Source organism: Schistocerca nitens, chromosome 2 (genome assembly GCF_023898315.1).
Source record: "Schistocerca nitens isolate TAMUIC-IGC-003100 chromosome 2, iqSchNite1.1, whole genome shotgun sequence".
Lineage (NCBI taxonomy): Eukaryota > Metazoa > Arthropoda > Insecta > Orthoptera > Acrididae > Schistocerca > Schistocerca nitens.
This window is the reverse complement of record NC_064615.1, coordinates 871,652,816-871,670,208: the sequence shown is the minus strand read 5'-3', so window position 1 is coordinate 871,670,208 and position 17,393 is coordinate 871,652,816. Positions and strand designations below refer to the sequence as shown.

General features: G+C 40.0%; 1 protein-coding gene across 1 annotated transcript in view; it reads right to left on the bottom strand.

Moving 5' to 3' along the window:
• Nucleotides 1–17,393, bottom strand: part of LOC126237152 (uncharacterized) — a 235,017-nt gene that overhangs the window by 12,417 nt on the left and 205,207 nt on the right. The window contains exon 10 of the mRNA XM_049946997.1: nt 7,535–7,762. Within this exon, the coding sequence (XP_049802954.1) occupies nt 7,535–7,762 (228 nt within the window). The remainder of the gene's footprint in view (nt 1–7,534; nt 7,763–17,393) is intronic.

Below are 17,393 nucleotides of genomic sequence, written 5' to 3'. Positions count from 1 at the left end.
CTGGCACTATTTATCTTATGGGCTTCTTCCCCTTGCTGCCTTCTACTAAAAAATCATTTAGACGTAATGGAGGTACAGTTTTCCGTTTGCCCGCTACACTTGATACTGCTTCTACTCTTGGAGGTCTCTTCGCGTCTTCTTGTTCATGGCATGATCTGAGTGGCTGGGTCCCCACTGTAGGTAGTTCAAATGTTGCTGCAGAATGGACAGCTGGATCACCTGTTGGTACTTTTGCTGTTTCTGTTATCTTAGTTCCTGAATGAGGTGTTCTACCTGTTGTAACTGTAGTTACAGCTTCCTCTCTCCCAGCACATTCTTTTGTAATCAGTGATACCTGATGTTGTGTTACTGCTGCAACTGGAGTACATGATAGGGAAGATACTTTGCAGGCGTCCTTTACCAGTGGTAGTGGAATAGGATCACTTTTCTTACATCTAGGAGAAACAATATCCACTACCATTTTGATCTTTTGACTGAGCAGCGATTTGCCCCATTTATTTAAATGCATACCATGTGTTGTGAAGTGCTGTCTTTCAAGATCGTCAATACCGAGGAAAAAAGCATTTGAAGTGGTCTTGCAGATCATTTTATACATCCTGTTTGCTTTTTGGATTTCTCTGTTCACACAAGAAGATTCAGTAAGGTCATGTCTGTGTGGCATGCCTACAACAATAACTTTTTGATCCACTGTTGTATGTAGCGCATCTCTTAGCGCTCTGTTTGCTACTATTAGTTCATTCTTATATACATCGTTTGCACCGCCCAATATTACAATGCATTCACTTTGTGTCACGTGATTATTGTTTTTATAGTTTTTCAAAACTTCTTTTGGGCCTGCTCCAGGTTTCACAACACTTGTCACATTGAGACCCTGCTGGAAACGAAGAATTCCTGCAATTCCTCTTCCGTGGCTGTCAGCAAGCAAAACTGTAGGCCTACTAAAGTTTTTAGGAGTCACTTTGTTTGCAACATCGAGACAGTTACGTTTTACTGACTTATTGCGCTTTGTAAATTTCCTGTCCGCCGATTCTGATTCATTTGCTTGGTGTGAGTTGCTTGTTTCAACATTTTTAAGTTCACAATCCGTAATAAGATGTTGAAATCGATTTCTTAACGGAACTTTTAACGCACCCTTAAACTATATTTTCAGGAACACTGTTTCTAAACAATAAGTGAATATTTAATTGTTTGAATGTAATTTAAGTGATAAATGTCATTGTATTCGTATACTCTGTAAATGCATATAAAAGTGTCAATGTATCTGCAAAAATCACTGTATCCAAACTGACAACATCCATACATTGCAAAATGTCTACGGATGGCTAATCAAATAAATAAATAAATAAATAAATAAACTGGAAACAAATTTAGGTTTTGCACATTTCTTTGGTTCACAGTACTCTTGAAGTTGACCGAGTTCTTTATGTGATGGGTCAGATAGACTTTTAATAATGTTTTCCAACAACAGAGCATGCTCTCTTGTGGCTTTCAGTTCTTTCTGCAGTGATTCGAGTACTATGATTTCACGATTTGCGCGGCACATTTCACTCGCTGCCAGACGTCCGTTACACTTTGTTCCACACGTACACGAGATGTTTTCTTGATTTATTTTCGCGAAGCACTGCGAATGATACCAAATATGCAACACTGAACAAATTGTAATGCCACTTGATACGATTTTGTCGCATAACTTGCGCCTTATTGACGCTAAATACTCGCAATTTATGGACCGATTTACTACCACATCTATATGCGTCGCCATCTTTACAGGAGATCATCATCTACCAAACACTTAATTCTTGAAGGAAGGGCATTAAAAATCTTACAGCCACTGAAATGGACTCCTTTCTGCACCATACTTAGATTTGGCTGTTCATAGTGGATATCATGTTTCCTTCTAGTATTGTGACTGTGATATGCACTATTCAGCTTAAAGATGGATTTTTCTTTCCTTATGAAGCACATCAACGAGAATAATTGCGCAGTGGATGTAAGTATCTCAAGCTTCTTAAAAAGATTCCTGATGTGGCTCTAGGATGGACTCCACACATGATCCTTATGGCTCTTTTTTGTACACACAGTACTTTTTTAGCCAGTGGCTGATTTCCCCAAAATATAATTCCAAATGCATGAAAGTAACCATAATACGCTGACTTCATGGTTTCCATGTTTCTATAAGAAGAAACAATGCGCAATGCGTATGTTGCTGAATTTAATAGAGACAGAAGATGGGGTTCATCATACATGATGTAACTGATGTGAAGGCCGTACTTTTCACTCAGTTGCATCACATGTAATACAGCATGTATCTGAATATCTCTCTTTAGAGGATACATGTATGTCTTTTTGCCAATAGCATTCATAGGGACCAGAGCACAGTGTGTTTTATCTCTGAGATTTCAAGAGACCATTGTAACTCTTCTCATGTAAATGTTTCTGGAAGACAGAGCCATAATATAATCATAGTTAAGTACTAGCAAAGAGAAATACAACTTGGGCATGAAAATCGTGATATTTTTTCACAAAACATGAGAAGAACCTTCAAATCAGAATCAAGAATCTTTACTGCTAGTACACAAAGCTGATTGGCCAAAAGGTATATGTTATGTATTATGTTAATGAGAACATCATCTGGAGTTTACAGAAGTTATCCTCGAGGTTACAGACTTGTGTAATATTATTATAGAGCTGATAAAAGGAATTGGCATCAGCTATACACACAAGAAGCAAAGTCATGTTTAAGATGACAGATATTAATGTTTACTACATTCAACAGCTCTTTCAGTCCTGTGGCACATTAGAGCACACAGGAACACAATACATTGTAGGATTAATTGTATAAAAACTGTCATCAGTGGATTATTTTAACACAGTAGAAACAGATTACTACAGTGTTAAAATAAGTGGCTAGAGGACAAATGTAAGTCTATAAAAGTATGTATAACTATGGAAAAATAGATACCACCTATACAAACATTAAAGAGGGCTTTGGAAAAAAGAGAAGCAGCTATATGTATATCAAGAACTCATGAAAAAGTGCAAGTGATGTGTTATAATAAATGTGGGTGAAAAACATTGGAAATCAGCCAGCTGGAGCATGAGGACTGAATGAACACATCTCTAGTACCACACATATGGACTAACAACACTGCAAATCATAAGTAACACCAAACAATAATTTTAACATCACTATATTTGTGCTACAAAAGTTTCTAATCTAAAAAACATGAGAAGAACATGACAGAATGTAGCATAGTAACATACTGTAACTACCACATAATACATTTATCATATATCTAAAAAGAAATATGTATTACAGGCCACTGAAGATGCTTTACAAGTAAAAGAAGCAAAACACGTATGGCAAAATGCAAACTGCCTTTCATTTAGTGGCATAGACAGAACACATCTTCATAAATTCTGCAGCAACTAAGTAATGATGGAAAACAAAAAAATACTGACATGAATTATTTGCATAAGAACAGAAAAACTCTTGGAAGTCAACCTTAGGGAACATTAGTTTTAGTTTTGGAGAAATGTTGGAACACATGAGGCAGTACTGGTACTATGACAGATCTCAGATTATACAGTAAGGAAAGAGAAACCTACACTTGTAGCATTTGTAAATTGCAAAAAGCTTTTGACAATGTTGGCTGGAATACACTCTTCAAATTTCTGAAGCCAGCAGGTTTAAAATACAGGGAGAAAAAGCTATTTACAAGCAGATGGCAGTTATGAGAGTCAAAGGATGTGAAAGGGAAGCAGTGGTTGAGAAGGGAGTGGGACAGTGTTGTAGCCTGTCTGTACATTGAGCAAGCTATGAAGGGAAGCAAGGAGAAATTTGGAAAGTAAATTAAAGTTCAGGGAGAAGAAATTAAAACTTTGCATTTGCTGATGACATGGTTATTCTGTCAGAGACAGCAAAGGACTTAGAAGTGCATTTGAATCGACTGGACAGTGTCTTGAATGGAGGCTGTAAGATGAACATTAACAAAAGCAAAACAAGGCTAATGGAATCTAGTCTAAGTAAATAATGTGATGCTGACGGAATTAGATTAGAAAGTGAGAACTAAAAGAAGTAGATGAGAACTGGTGTATGGGCAGTAAAATAACCGATGATGGCCAAAGTAGAGAGAATATAAAATGTAGACAGACAATGGCAAAAAAAGCATTTCTGAAGAACAGAAACTTGTTACCATTGAGTGTAAATTTAAGTGTTAGGAAATCTTTTCTGGAGGTATTTGCCTGAAATCTAGCCTTGTACAGAAGTGAAATATGGATGATAAGCAGTTCAGACAAGAAGAAAATATATGCTTCAGAAATGTGTTGCTACAGAAGAAGGCTGGAAATGAAGTGGGCAGATCATGCACGTTTGAGGTATTGAGCAGAATTGGGGAGAAAAAATAATCTGCAGCATATTTGCCAGAGGAATAACACTTAAAGAACTTTTAATTCATAGACTCTGGTCATCATTTGAATGAAAATATCTAATATGAATAAATGTGAAATTGTTTAAAATTTAACACAAGGGCATTGAATTCATCATTAGACTGAATAACTGCCAATAAAAGTAATTTCAGATTATGAGACTGCCATTCTGTGTCTGCTACTGAGGAACTACAAACAACTAAGTAACTCAATGATACAAGGGATGTGAGCAATGTGGCAAGGGGCTGGGAGTGGGAGTGGCTTAGGTATGACCTGAAATACACTCCTGGAAATGGAAAAAAGAACACATTGACACCGGTGTGTCAGACCCACCATACTTGCTCCGGACACTGCGAGAGGGCTGTACAAGCAATGATCACACGCACGGCACAGCGGACACACCAGGAACCGCGGTGTTGGCCGTCAAATGGCGCTAGCTGCGCAGCATTTGTGCACCGCCGCCGTCAGTGTCAGCCAGTTTGCCGTGGCATACGGAGCTCCATCGCAGTCTTTAACACTGGTAGCATGCCGCGACAGCGTGGACGTGAACCGTATGTGCAGTTGACGGACTTTGAGCGAGGGCGTATAGTGGGCATGCGGGAGGCCGGGTGGACGTACCGCTGAATTGCTCAACACGTGGGGCGTGAGGTCTCCACAGTACATCGATGTTGTCGCCAGTGGTCGGCGGAAGGTGCATGTGCCCGTCGACCTGGGACCGGACCACAGCGACGCACGGATGCACGCCAAGACCGTAGGATCCTACGCAGTGCCGCAGGGGACCGCACCGCCACTTCCCAGCAAATTAGGGACACTGTTGCTCCTGGGGTATCGGCGAGGACCATTCGCAACCGTCTCCATGAAGCTGGGCTACGGTCCCGCACACCGTTAGGCCGTCTTCCACTCACGCCCCAACATCGTGCAGCCCGCCTCCAGTGGTGTCGCGACAGGCGTGAATGGAGGGACGAATGGAGATGTGTGGTCTTCAGCGATGAGAGTCGCTTCTGCCTTGGTGCCAATGATGGTCGTATGCGTGTTTGGCGCCGTGCAGGTGAGCGCCACAATCAGGACTGCATACGACCGAGGCACACAGGGCCAACACCCGGCATCATGGTGTGGGGAGCGATCTCCTACACTGGCCGTACACCACTGGTGATCGTCGAGGGGACACTGAATAGTGCACGGTACATCCAAACCGTCATCGAACCCATCGTTCTACCATTCCTAGACCGGCAAGGGAACTTGCTGTTCCAACAGGACAATGCACATCCGCATGTATCCCGTGCCACCCAATGTGCTCTAGAAGGTGTAAGTCAACTACCCTGGCCAGCAAGATCTCCGGATCTGTCCCCCATTGAGCATGTTTGGGACTGGATGAAGCGTCGTCTCACGCGGTCTGCACGTCCAGCACGAACGCTGGTCCAACTGAGGCACCAGGTGGAAATGGCATGGCAAGCCGTTCCACAGGACTACATCCAGCATCTCTACGATCGTCTCCATGGGAGAATAGCAGCCTGCATTGCTGCGAAAGGTGGATATACACTGTACTAGTGCCGACATTGTGCATGCTCTGTTGCCTGTGTCTATGTGCCTGTGGTTCTGTCAGTGTGATCGTGTGATGTATCTGACCCCAGGAATGTGTCAATAAAGTTTCCCCTTCCTGGGACAATGAATTCACGGTGTTCTTATTTCAATTTCCAGGAGTGTACTTTGTAGGCTGGATGGGTGGCAGAATACCACTTCCTGAGGTGTAGGAAGGATTATGGATAGGATATCCACTATTTTCAGGACAGTCTAAGCCCAAGCAATAGACATCAGTCAGTTGCCCCAGTCTGGAATGACACTGGGTCACTTTTCTTTCGGTAGGGGGGGGGGGGGGGAGAGGGGGTGATCCTTCTCAGCTGCTTCTTGAGATTGATGGCAGGATTTGGGATGTGTGAGGATATGGCAGGGTAAATCTGTCAGCGGACTGTATTTGGGAGATAATACCTGTCTGTGAAGGCATTCAGCATACTGGGCAGGGCAATAATCATCACTGCAATTGCATGCTCAATGGGTAACCAGCCCATATGGTGAGATTTGTTTATATATCTTCCCCTCAAAGGAAAAGTAATTTTGTGTGAGTATGTTATTAGTTAGATATATAAGGAATGAGACAGTGGTCTTGGAGTTGGAAGGACATCAAGACAGTAGTGTTCAATAGCAGCAAGGTCATGGGCATTGGGGGTGTTGATGTATATGGAGGTGATGTCAATAGTGATGAGCAGTGATCTAAGTGGTAATGGGTGAAGATGGATGAGAGCCAGTGAAATAAGTGGTTCTTATCTTTGATATGATAGGCTATGCTACAAACAGTTTTTAAATGTTTTACCATCCTTCAATGTACTGTCCACATCATTGTCACTGTGTGTTGCATGAATTCACTGGCTGCAGTTCCCTCTTGTCGCATTCCTATCCTAACCACCTGCTGCTTCTCTCTCCCACATTCCTATCTTGTACACTAGTAGCCTCCCTCCAACCTGTGAGACACACTTTTCCAAACCTCCTTTCACTTCCTGCCTCCTTTCTCCCCTTGCCCACTCCACCCAGCACAACCCCTCATCACAATCAACCTGCCGTAATGCAGTCCTGGCATTATATATTCAGCCAGCACAATGTAGCTCTGTGTGTGTGTGTGTGTGTGTGTGTGTGTGTGTGTGTGTGAGGGAGAGAGAGAGAGAGAGAGAGAGAGAGAGAGAGAGAGAGAGAGAGAGAGTGAGGGAGACAGAGAGAGAGGGTGGGGGGGGGAGGTGCACATGATTTGAAAGCCAGTGAAGTCTTCATTCTTTTTTGTGAGTCTGTCAATGAATTATTGCATTTACTCCTAACTATTCACTCTAGGAATGGGCTTTTCAGCCAAGATAAAGTTCCCTTATTGTGTAGTGTCACATAAAGAACTTGTCATTCAAAATTATGTAGAATAATAATATTCATTAAGAACATTATGTGTTACTCAAAAGAAATAGGATGAATTTTATTGGATAATCTTACTGTTAACAGCTTATGTGTCACAAGACTTATATAATATATGCATACTGTTTTAGGGAAAAAAGGAAAAAAGTGGTCTTACCTGGATTGTCTGCTATGAATCTAATGACCGTATAACCTCTCATTGGAACAGATATAGTATCTTTAAGAGGTGCTGTTTCAAGATTCTTGTGTATTGCGCCATTGTCATTCATTTCTTTTACTCGACCAACTGTCACAGGTCCTTCTTCTTCTTCTAGAGGTTCCATAGCAACCACGTGGAAATGATAACCATGCATGTGAAATGGATGGTCTTGATCTCTGATGACGCCTTTAAAAAGAGGAAAGGAAATGGTAACAATCCAGCCAGTTCCAAAAAAGATCTGCCTGACAGCAAAAGTAACTCTAATAATGAAATAGCAGGCAGATTAATTAATACAATAACTTTGATAGGGAATACATTATTTAAGCCCAAATTTAGAGGATGCTAAACTTTAATAATAAATTTTGCCAACATAGTCTATGGAGGACAGTGACCTGTTGTTATATTTATATTAAAATGAACAGTCAAGATCACAATAATATTTCTTTATTGACCAGTTTTGGCTTACACAAGCCATCTTCAGATATTTGTGTGTGTGTGTGTGTGTGTGTGTGTGTGTGTGTGTGTGTGTGCACGCACACGAGCAAGTGCTGACTGCCCTCGGATGACGTACAGTCATGGTACCAGAGATCCAAGGAGCTGTCAGCACCTGCCATAACTGAAGATGACTTGTATATAAGCTGAAACCGCTCAATATAGAAATATTATTATCATCTCAAATGTTCATTTTAACATAAACTTGAATAATATCAATAACATTTTCAAGAAAGTGATGCAACAAAGATACCAAAATCATAGAGTATGACAGTATCTAATTCAATATTGTACTTTTAAGGAAGATACATGAGTGGTGAATACAATCAAACTGCCGAAGCAGTTTCCAAAAACGAGTGACTATTAGAAGTGATGGGAAGGTATCCATTACCAGTACAAACTTGGTATTGTCACAATTATCAATAGAGTTAAAATGAGGATGTTTCCATACAGTGATATTTTCCACTTGTAATGTGAGAGTTATTGCAAATCAGTTTCTTGGCTGCATACATTTGTATATTTTTTTCCCTTAACTGTCATTGTCTTTTAGGGGAATGAATTCAGAGAAATATAGTCTCCCATAAATGTAATTCTGTAGTCTACCTGCTTGCAGCTGCAACTGATGAAAATGCATTTAAGGGGAGCCGGAGGTGACTATGCTGCCCACGTTAAAATCACTAAGTTTGAGGAACATTTATGAATAAACTACCAAATAGAAAAATTTGAATTTTTTTTACATATAGAGTGGTTTAGTATTGCAGTTATGACAGAGGGATTTTGGAGTATCTTTTCTAGTTTCCTTCCAATTATTTTTTTTATTAATGACCCAATTTTTTTACAAATAATTGCTTTATAATTAAACTGAAATGAAACTACTGAACATATTGTCAAATGGCTGTGTTACAATGTAAGATTGACCACTGGGAGTGCTGTGTAAAAATTTCATCTCTCTAGCTTGAGTGGATTTTGAGAAAATGTTCCTTATATTCGAAAAATTCTAATTTACGGGAGATAGCTATCAAAGTTTCTCAATACATTCCTGCACTATAGGATGGATTATCAGGGTCTTCTTCTTCATCCTCCAAAAGCTTCCTCTTCTGTCTTCTTTTCTGGCCTGTTGTTCCATCATACTTCATATGCCTTTCTCTTCTTTCTGCTCCTCTTATCCTTTCTCTGTCAATATTTCTTAGTGCTCGTATAGTGTTCACCCCAGCTGTAAATCCTAGTGCCTTCAGAACTTCACACTTCACACTGTTCCCTTGGCTGTAGGTTGCTATTGCATCATAAATGCCAAAGTGCAGTGTTTTTACGCTTACAAACATCCTTTTAGGAATCACTTTCCCAATCAAATTGTTTACACTCTCATTAGGATTCTGCGTCTTTCCGTGTAGACGTTTGTGTAACAATTCTGGCTGTGCAAAGTCATGAAAAATTGGTTTTATTGCGTTTATCACAGCTGCTGGCAAACCATGTTTGTGATCATAGTCCTTTTTTGCATTATATTTGCACCAGGAATCTTTTGGGCACAGGCTGTGTTGAGGGTATTCATTGGAAGAGGCAGTATGAAGGAACAATGCCCACACTGCTTTTCGCATGTCACTAACATTACTAGTATTTTGCCTTATAGCATACCCATAATATCTCTGTAGACGTTCAATCACCTCATCAGTAAGCCTGCCTCTCCCTCCTATTGTCTTTCCATCACTGAACTTACTTGAACCCAAAGTTTGTTTGAGCCTTCGAAGCCGTGCACCCATACGCTTTTGCACATGCCCAATGCATTCCAACTTTTCAACTAAAAATTCATTTCCATATGGTTTCAGTTCCTCTACGGTCTTGAAACCTTTGGAGTCACCATCCCCAAGGTAGTATTTGTACCTAACGTTGTATCTGGGAACTGAACGTTCAAAAATTTGTTTCACTCCATCCACTTCCATTGCTCCACTTGATCCACTAAAATATGCCTCACAGGTTCCACGGTGTTCTCCTTTGATTTTATTTTTGCACCTACAATGTTTTGATAATATTGCAACATATATCACTTTTGCACTATCACCGCAAGTAGCAGTTACAACCCCATTCAGGGATTTATGACCCCTCTTTTGCCAGGAACCATCTAATGCCACTACCAAATCCCTAGAACCACCGTTCATTTCTACAGATTCCTCCACTGCTTCCTTCATGGTTTTCGAAGCCACATCTTCAACAGAGGATCCCACCAGTTCGCAGTAGTACCCAAATTTGCTTGGAGGCGATGGCAAGTTCATAATACCACAAAACAGTTTACCAGCAGCAGACCCTTTTCCAATGGATTGAAGACCATACACAAGTCGAACATTCACATCAAACACTCTAGATTGTCCATTTTCACCAAAGATACTGGCATGTGAATTGTAGAAAGTCACTTGATACTTGCAACATGCACAGATTATCTTCATCTCACAAGCTAAACCATAGTGCTTTGTTATCTCTAGTCCCACTCCTACACTTGAACACATTTTGCACAGAATACTTTCTTTCAGCACAGAAGATAATAATCCAATATTCAGTACCTCGTTAATATCATCACTGTCACTAACATGTTCACGAAATCTGTCACTTCCACCAGTCAGCTTCTTGCTAGAAAATGTCACAGGGCTATGGCCGGCTACGTGTTGCTTAGCAGAAGAACGCACTGTTTCAGTAATTGTAGTATCGCAACTTGGTATTAGTGTTAATTTTCTTTTCCCTACGTTCTTCCTCTCCTTATACACACGGTTACTAAAACGTGGCATCGTAACCAGAACAACGCTTTACACAAGAAGTATAATACTACCAACAACAGGCGCAACACTGAACTAATTCGAAATGGTAAACAACAAAGAGACGATGTTCCCCGCTCTTAGCGCTTCATTTGTCACAGAAAACAATGTAGCCAACCCTTGCACACTCGCTGTATGCGTAACATAAGGCGCTGTATGCGTAACAGGCCGAGAAAATCCCAAGCAGTTCGCCAGGAAGTCACGAGAGGGTGTTAGATACATTCAGCGGCCGCCCATTTCCTCTGCAGGCGTGGGGAAAATGGTAATAACTCCACTTCTAGGGCGAGTAGAACAATAATTCAAAGTTTACATTAAAGAGGAATGTTCCAATTAATTTTCGGTAGCAAAAAAAAAAAAAAAAAAAAAAAATCGTAATTTTTTGGATTTGACCACCTCCGGCTCCCCTTAAGAGACTTATAGGGGAGTGTGCTGGCTTCAGTTCCAAGTGCGATCTTGTGAGCTCTTTGGATTATAAGGGCTGCCTGTAAGATCTTACGTATAAGTTTGTATCAGGTAGGTTTACAGCTGATGAATGCTACACAGTCTAACTCAGTGATTTCTAAAGGCTTAGACTTAGTTCCTGCCACACTAAGTAGCATCTCTGGCATTAAGTTTCCTCCAGCCAACTTGATCGGCATCCAGGTTTTCAGCTTCTTCCCATTTTATCTTCATGCATTGAAGACCATTCACAAAGGACCATTTCCAAGTGATACAAGGTCTATTTCTACTTCTGTATACCTCAACTGATTTCCACAACAGTGCTCAATCAAGAATTCATACCAAGTGAGGTGGTGCAGTGGTTAGCACATTGGACTCACATTCAGGATGACAATGGTTCAAACCTGCGTCCGGCCATCCTGATTTAGGTTTTCTGTGACTTCCCTAAATCACTTCAGGTACATGCCAGGATGGTTACTTTGAAAGGGCACAGCCAATTTCCTTCCCACCCTTCTCGAATCTGATGGGACCAATGACCTCGCTGTTTGGTCCCCTCCCCCATATCAACAACGAAAGAAGAATTCATCCATATGTCACGCATAGAGTTTGCTTTACAAGCTGTAGTCTTCTTTCAGCAACAATTTTGTGTAGGCTGCATAGATCACTTCATCTCACACTTTCATCAGTTGGAATCCTGTCACAATAACTGATTTTCAAAGTTTGCTTCAAGAATTGTTAGTGAAAAACAGTGAGCTTGTGTGCTGATTTTAGTGACATTTTCTAGGTCTCATAAGCATACACTATCAGATTACAGGTATTTGGACGCCTACTAGTGGACGTTAATGTAGGATATGTCCACCCTTTGCCTTTATAATGGCCTGAACTCTTTTGGGGTAACTTTCAGTGACACGTCTGAATCTGAGGAGGAGTGGCAGCCCATTCTGCCTCAAGAGCTGGATCCAGAGAAGGTAGTGATGCTGGGTGGTGGAGAGAATTTGACAGGCTAACTCATCTCAAAGGTGTTTCATTGGGGTCATGTTGGGCCTCTGGGCAAGCCAGTCCATTACATGAATGTTATTGTCCACAAACCACTGCCTCGCAGATGCTGCTCTATGACATGTTGCAATCTCATGCTGATACAGTCACCATACCCAAACTGTTTCTCTACTACATAAAGTATGCAGTGCTGTAAAATGTCTTCATATCCTTCTGCATTTAGTGTTTTCTTAAGTGCAATAACGAGACCACACTCTAACCACGAAAAATACCCCATACTGTAACACCCCTCTTCCACACTTCACTATTGGCACTACACATGATGGTAGGTAAAGTTCTTCAGCATTGACCAAATCCAAACCCTTCCACCAGATTGATACAAGGCATAGTGTGATTCATTACCCCAGGTAATTCATTCCAGTCATTCACTGTCCACAGATAACACTCTTTACACTATGTCAAGCAATGCTTAGCATCAGCTACAGAAATGTTTGGCGTTTAGGGATCTGCTTGATCATTGTACCCAATTCTTTTAAGTCTCCTCACACAGTTATTGTGGTAGTTAGACTGCTAGTAGCACTCTGAAACTCAAAAGTGAATCCTTCTTCTGATTTCATGAGATTTTCTACAATCACCCATGGTCCTTGACAGTCCCTGTCCATCAGTACATGAGGTCTGCCTGGTCTTGGTTTAGCTATGGTTGCTCCTTTGCTTTTCCACATCACATCATATCATGAACAGTCAACATTGGCTGTCCTGGATGGATTTGTTGCTCAGGTAACTTTCAAACACTAGTACACATTTGAGTCAGTGTGCTCTTCTGACCAATCCATTCTGCTGTTATTGCTTCTCTACTGCTGGGTCTGCGTCTTGTAGCACCAAGTGGTCAATTCTGCATTACATAGGAGTGTCAGGATACCTTTGATCAGATAGTGTATATGGCCATCAGTAAGTTAGAGTACAGTCAAAGCTTTATGGATATACTTGGAGAGTAATTCCCATAAGAACATCTTTTCCATTTCGCTGGCTGACTGGCACAGAATCTGTTACAAGCTACTTCTAAAACAAAACATTCTTGACAGGAAAATAATGATTATTTAATAATGTGTTTCACTCTCTTGGAGTATCAGTAGATTATCTGCAATGAATGGGAAAAAGGAAGATATTAATAATGAATGGAGCATCATCCTATCATGCACCTCTACTATCTATCTACCTAATTATCACTTGAGCCTTGTCCCACGGTTATGCAGGCTCGGCCGTGGTTAATTGGATTTAGCATGTTAATGTTAAGGGGTGGCCGGATGCCCTTCCTGCCACCACCACGTACTCCCTGGTACGGAAGTATTGTACCCCAACTGTCTGCGTCTAGTGTAATCCGTGGAATAGTGCGAATGTGTTCAGATGTCAGTGAGCCGTGTAACTGAGGCGGAATGTGGGGACCAGCCTGGTATTCACCTAGCAGGTTGTGGAAAACTGCCTAAAAACCACATCAAGGCTAGCCGGCACACCGGCCCTTATTGTCCACCGGGCAGATTTGATCTGGGGCCAGTGCACCTACCCGAGTCCAGGAAGCACTGCAGGTATCATGCACCTCTGCAAGGAGGAAATAAGTAATTGAAATAAATGTTGTAAAGGAAAATTTACGTAATATTCTGCAAATAAGCATCCATGCAAGATAGGGCATGGACCTGTGGGATGAATGTAGTAGTAAGAAAGTGTGAAAGTAATAGGTAAAATGGGCAAAGAGCACAAAGAAGCCAGAGCACCAACTGTAAACTTTACTTTAAATACACCAGTAGCCACAGATGTAGAACTGCAGAAATAGGACCATGCTTACGTATCTGTACAAATGTGGCATCATCTGTATACAGATTAGTAGTTTCATCAAAGCAGACATGTAAACATATCCACTGAACTGGAGGAGAGACTGTACACCATGTGAAGTTTAGTAAGGGAAAACTTCACTTAGGTGGCACAGATATATGTAACATAGAAATTACAGCTTTTAAGATACAGTCAAATGTTATAATAAAGAACAACAATGAAAATCATAAATTTTTAAAGGAATTTTCTAACAATTTAAAGGAATTACAAATATACTGAAGGGCAATTTGGGTACGTAGAAAGAGTGTTGATGTAGAATTAGTAATGGACAGTGCATGTACTGACATGAACCATCAGATAAGATAGGTATAATTATCTGGTAGGAAAATAATTGTAATTAGGATTACAGTAAATAAAAAAAAGTGCAAAATTCAGAATTAAAATACAAAGCCCGTAACATGGGTGGACAAGTAAGCAAGAAAACAGCACTCAGCCAAGTTGCTAATAATATAAATCTGTACCACTTCAGGCAGGGGAGTTACCTTCATAGTCTTGGATGTCATTGAATTTATAGCATATGTTTAGCATAAGTTAAAATTCAGTAGTAAGTAAGAAACACTTATTCTTTTGTTTTCTCCAAAAAAAAAATAAATAAATAAAAATAAATAAATAAAAATAAAAAAATAAAAAAAAATAAATAAATAAAATAAAAAAATAAATAAAAAAATCCTGCCCTGAGACATAGGCCTCCAACTATGACATTGTGAATGCCATTTTGATGATGCAAATTTTGGAAAATTTTTTAAAATGCTGTATCTCTGGAACAGTTCTAGGTATTTTGTTGGTTTTTTTTTATCTGAAAGATAGTTGCTTTATGATTACAAAGAAATCCTCCATTTGAACTTATCCATTAAAGTCCTGTTACCATAGCAATCTGAACTTTTTTTATAATTTATGGAATTTTTTTTTTTTTTTTTTTTTAAATGCCCATCCATAAAATTTGGATTTTTTTCTGTTGATTAGTACCATATAGTTCCACATTCTCTGAAAAGGAGAGCTTCCACTTTAAAGTTGGACAGGTTTTATTTTAAAAATAATTTTTTTTAACTCTCAAGGGTAATGTATGTCTTCACTGAAGTTGTTTCGTACTAATTTCTTTGTTATAATGTGTATCCTATTGTCTTTGTTGCAGTTTTTTTTTTTCGCTTTCATTGTTGCAGATATTTCTTACACTTTGATGTAGTTTCTTGATAGTTTCTTTGTCATGGTTGTTCATTGCAGGTTTCTGTATTGTAGTTGTTCAGTGCTAATTTGTTTACTGAAGAGGCTTCTAAGAAATCTGAGACCATCCAGGGAGTTCTGTGTTTTCATGAGAAATTTGCCAGTTGACACAGGTGCAGTGTGTTTTGCAAAAAGAACTATTTGAAATGTCTTCTGACTGGGGCCACAGGAGAGTGAAACGTGCTGACTATTTGCATATCCAAAAAAGAGTGATATATAAGACAAACAAATAAACAGACTTCGTACATGTTGGGAATAAGTGTTCCCATTTGAAGACTCTGTTTGAAAGTGAAGATGTTTCCAGTGACTACTTTTTGTGTTTTGATACAATAACAACAATGATAGTATCTGAACAAGGTGAGGCCTCCCATGGTGCAGATAATGCAGATTTTGCATCAATAGAGGAAAAATTAAATACCCTGAATCAGCCAACTACTGGGGTAGGCGTTGGTCCTGTTAAGAAACCATGGTCAGTGAAGTCGAGTCATAAGCTCTATGCATCAAGAAAGCACAGAGAAATTGCTAAAGTTATGGATGAATACACTACAGAAAAACTGATCACACTCTTCAAAGTAGAAATTCCATCTTCAGAAGAAAATGAACCAAAGCACTCTTGCACCTCTTGCCAGGAATTTTTCACAGATATCAATTCAGATGTTTAATATTGTACATCCTACAGCGAAAATGTGCAAGTTTTAACTACTATTCAAGAGACATTTTCAAAGAAAACAATTTTGAACAATTTTCCATCAGTGTCAAAGTACATGGTAGACAAATCAAGAAATGTGAGGTCTGTAAAAGGACTCTTTAGAAGACCAGATCCCTATTATGGCCATGATGTAGAAGCAGCTCAAGTTCAAATAGTGCAGTCATTTTATCTAGAAGATAAATGGGACTGTTCTTGCCAGAGTGCCAGCAAAAAAGACGCTATAACTGTAATAGCTGAATGTCAAAAAGTTGTGAAAGTGAAGAGGTACACGAATCGCAGTATCAAAAAATTTTTGCAATTTATAAGAGCAACTATACAACTTCACATATTGGAAAATCAAAATTTTATGCACTACGAACTAAGTGGGTAGCTTCACACCCACCTAGAGATGTCTGTTTATGTGTGTACTGTGCGAATTTTGAACTTTGTGTGGTAACTCTGAAGAACTTATTGGAGCACGTGACATATGACACCTTGGTTGGGCATGTGAAGTCGTTAGTAGTCTGTGACATAAAGCAAGAGACTTGTTTGTCTCAAGAATGTGGTGACTGCCTAGGAAAGGGAGGACTGTCTTTACAGACACTTGGCCTGGAAGACATAGCAGATAACTCTGCAGAAATTACATATGTGACATGGGAGGAAAATAAACTAATTAAGAAAATTGTTGTCATTGACAGCTTCCTTAATGAACTTGGTAAATGGTCGGTGAAAGCAGTACCACACCAGCATCTGAAGAAATTGCAACAGCAACACATTGCAGAAGTGAAATGTTGTGTACAGGCTGAAGAACTATGTTTAGTGTTTCACTGTGATTTAGCTGAGAACTGCTCTGTAATTCTCCCACAAGAAGTAGAAGGGCATCATTGGAGTAATGACCAGGCTTCAATTTTTACAGGAGTGGCATATTTTCAAATCAAGACCATAAGTGCTACAGTTATAAGTGATTACACAGGGCATGACCCAGCACATGCTTTGCTAGCAATGCGCAAAATTCTTCAACTGCAAACAAGGACAGAGAAGATCATAATTATTTCTGATAGTGCTCCTAGTCATTTTAAAAATCGTTACCAGCTGTTTGAATTGAGTAAGTTGCTTGTGCCAACTGACTGGGCATACAGCGTTACTGATCACGGGAAGCGACCTTGTGATGATGTAGGTGGCCTGCTGAAGCACCATGCTACAAAACATAATCTTTCCAGACCAAAAACAGCTGCAATTCAGAATGCTGAGGATTTTACGAGAGTTGTGAAATCTTACACACCCACAGCCCTCA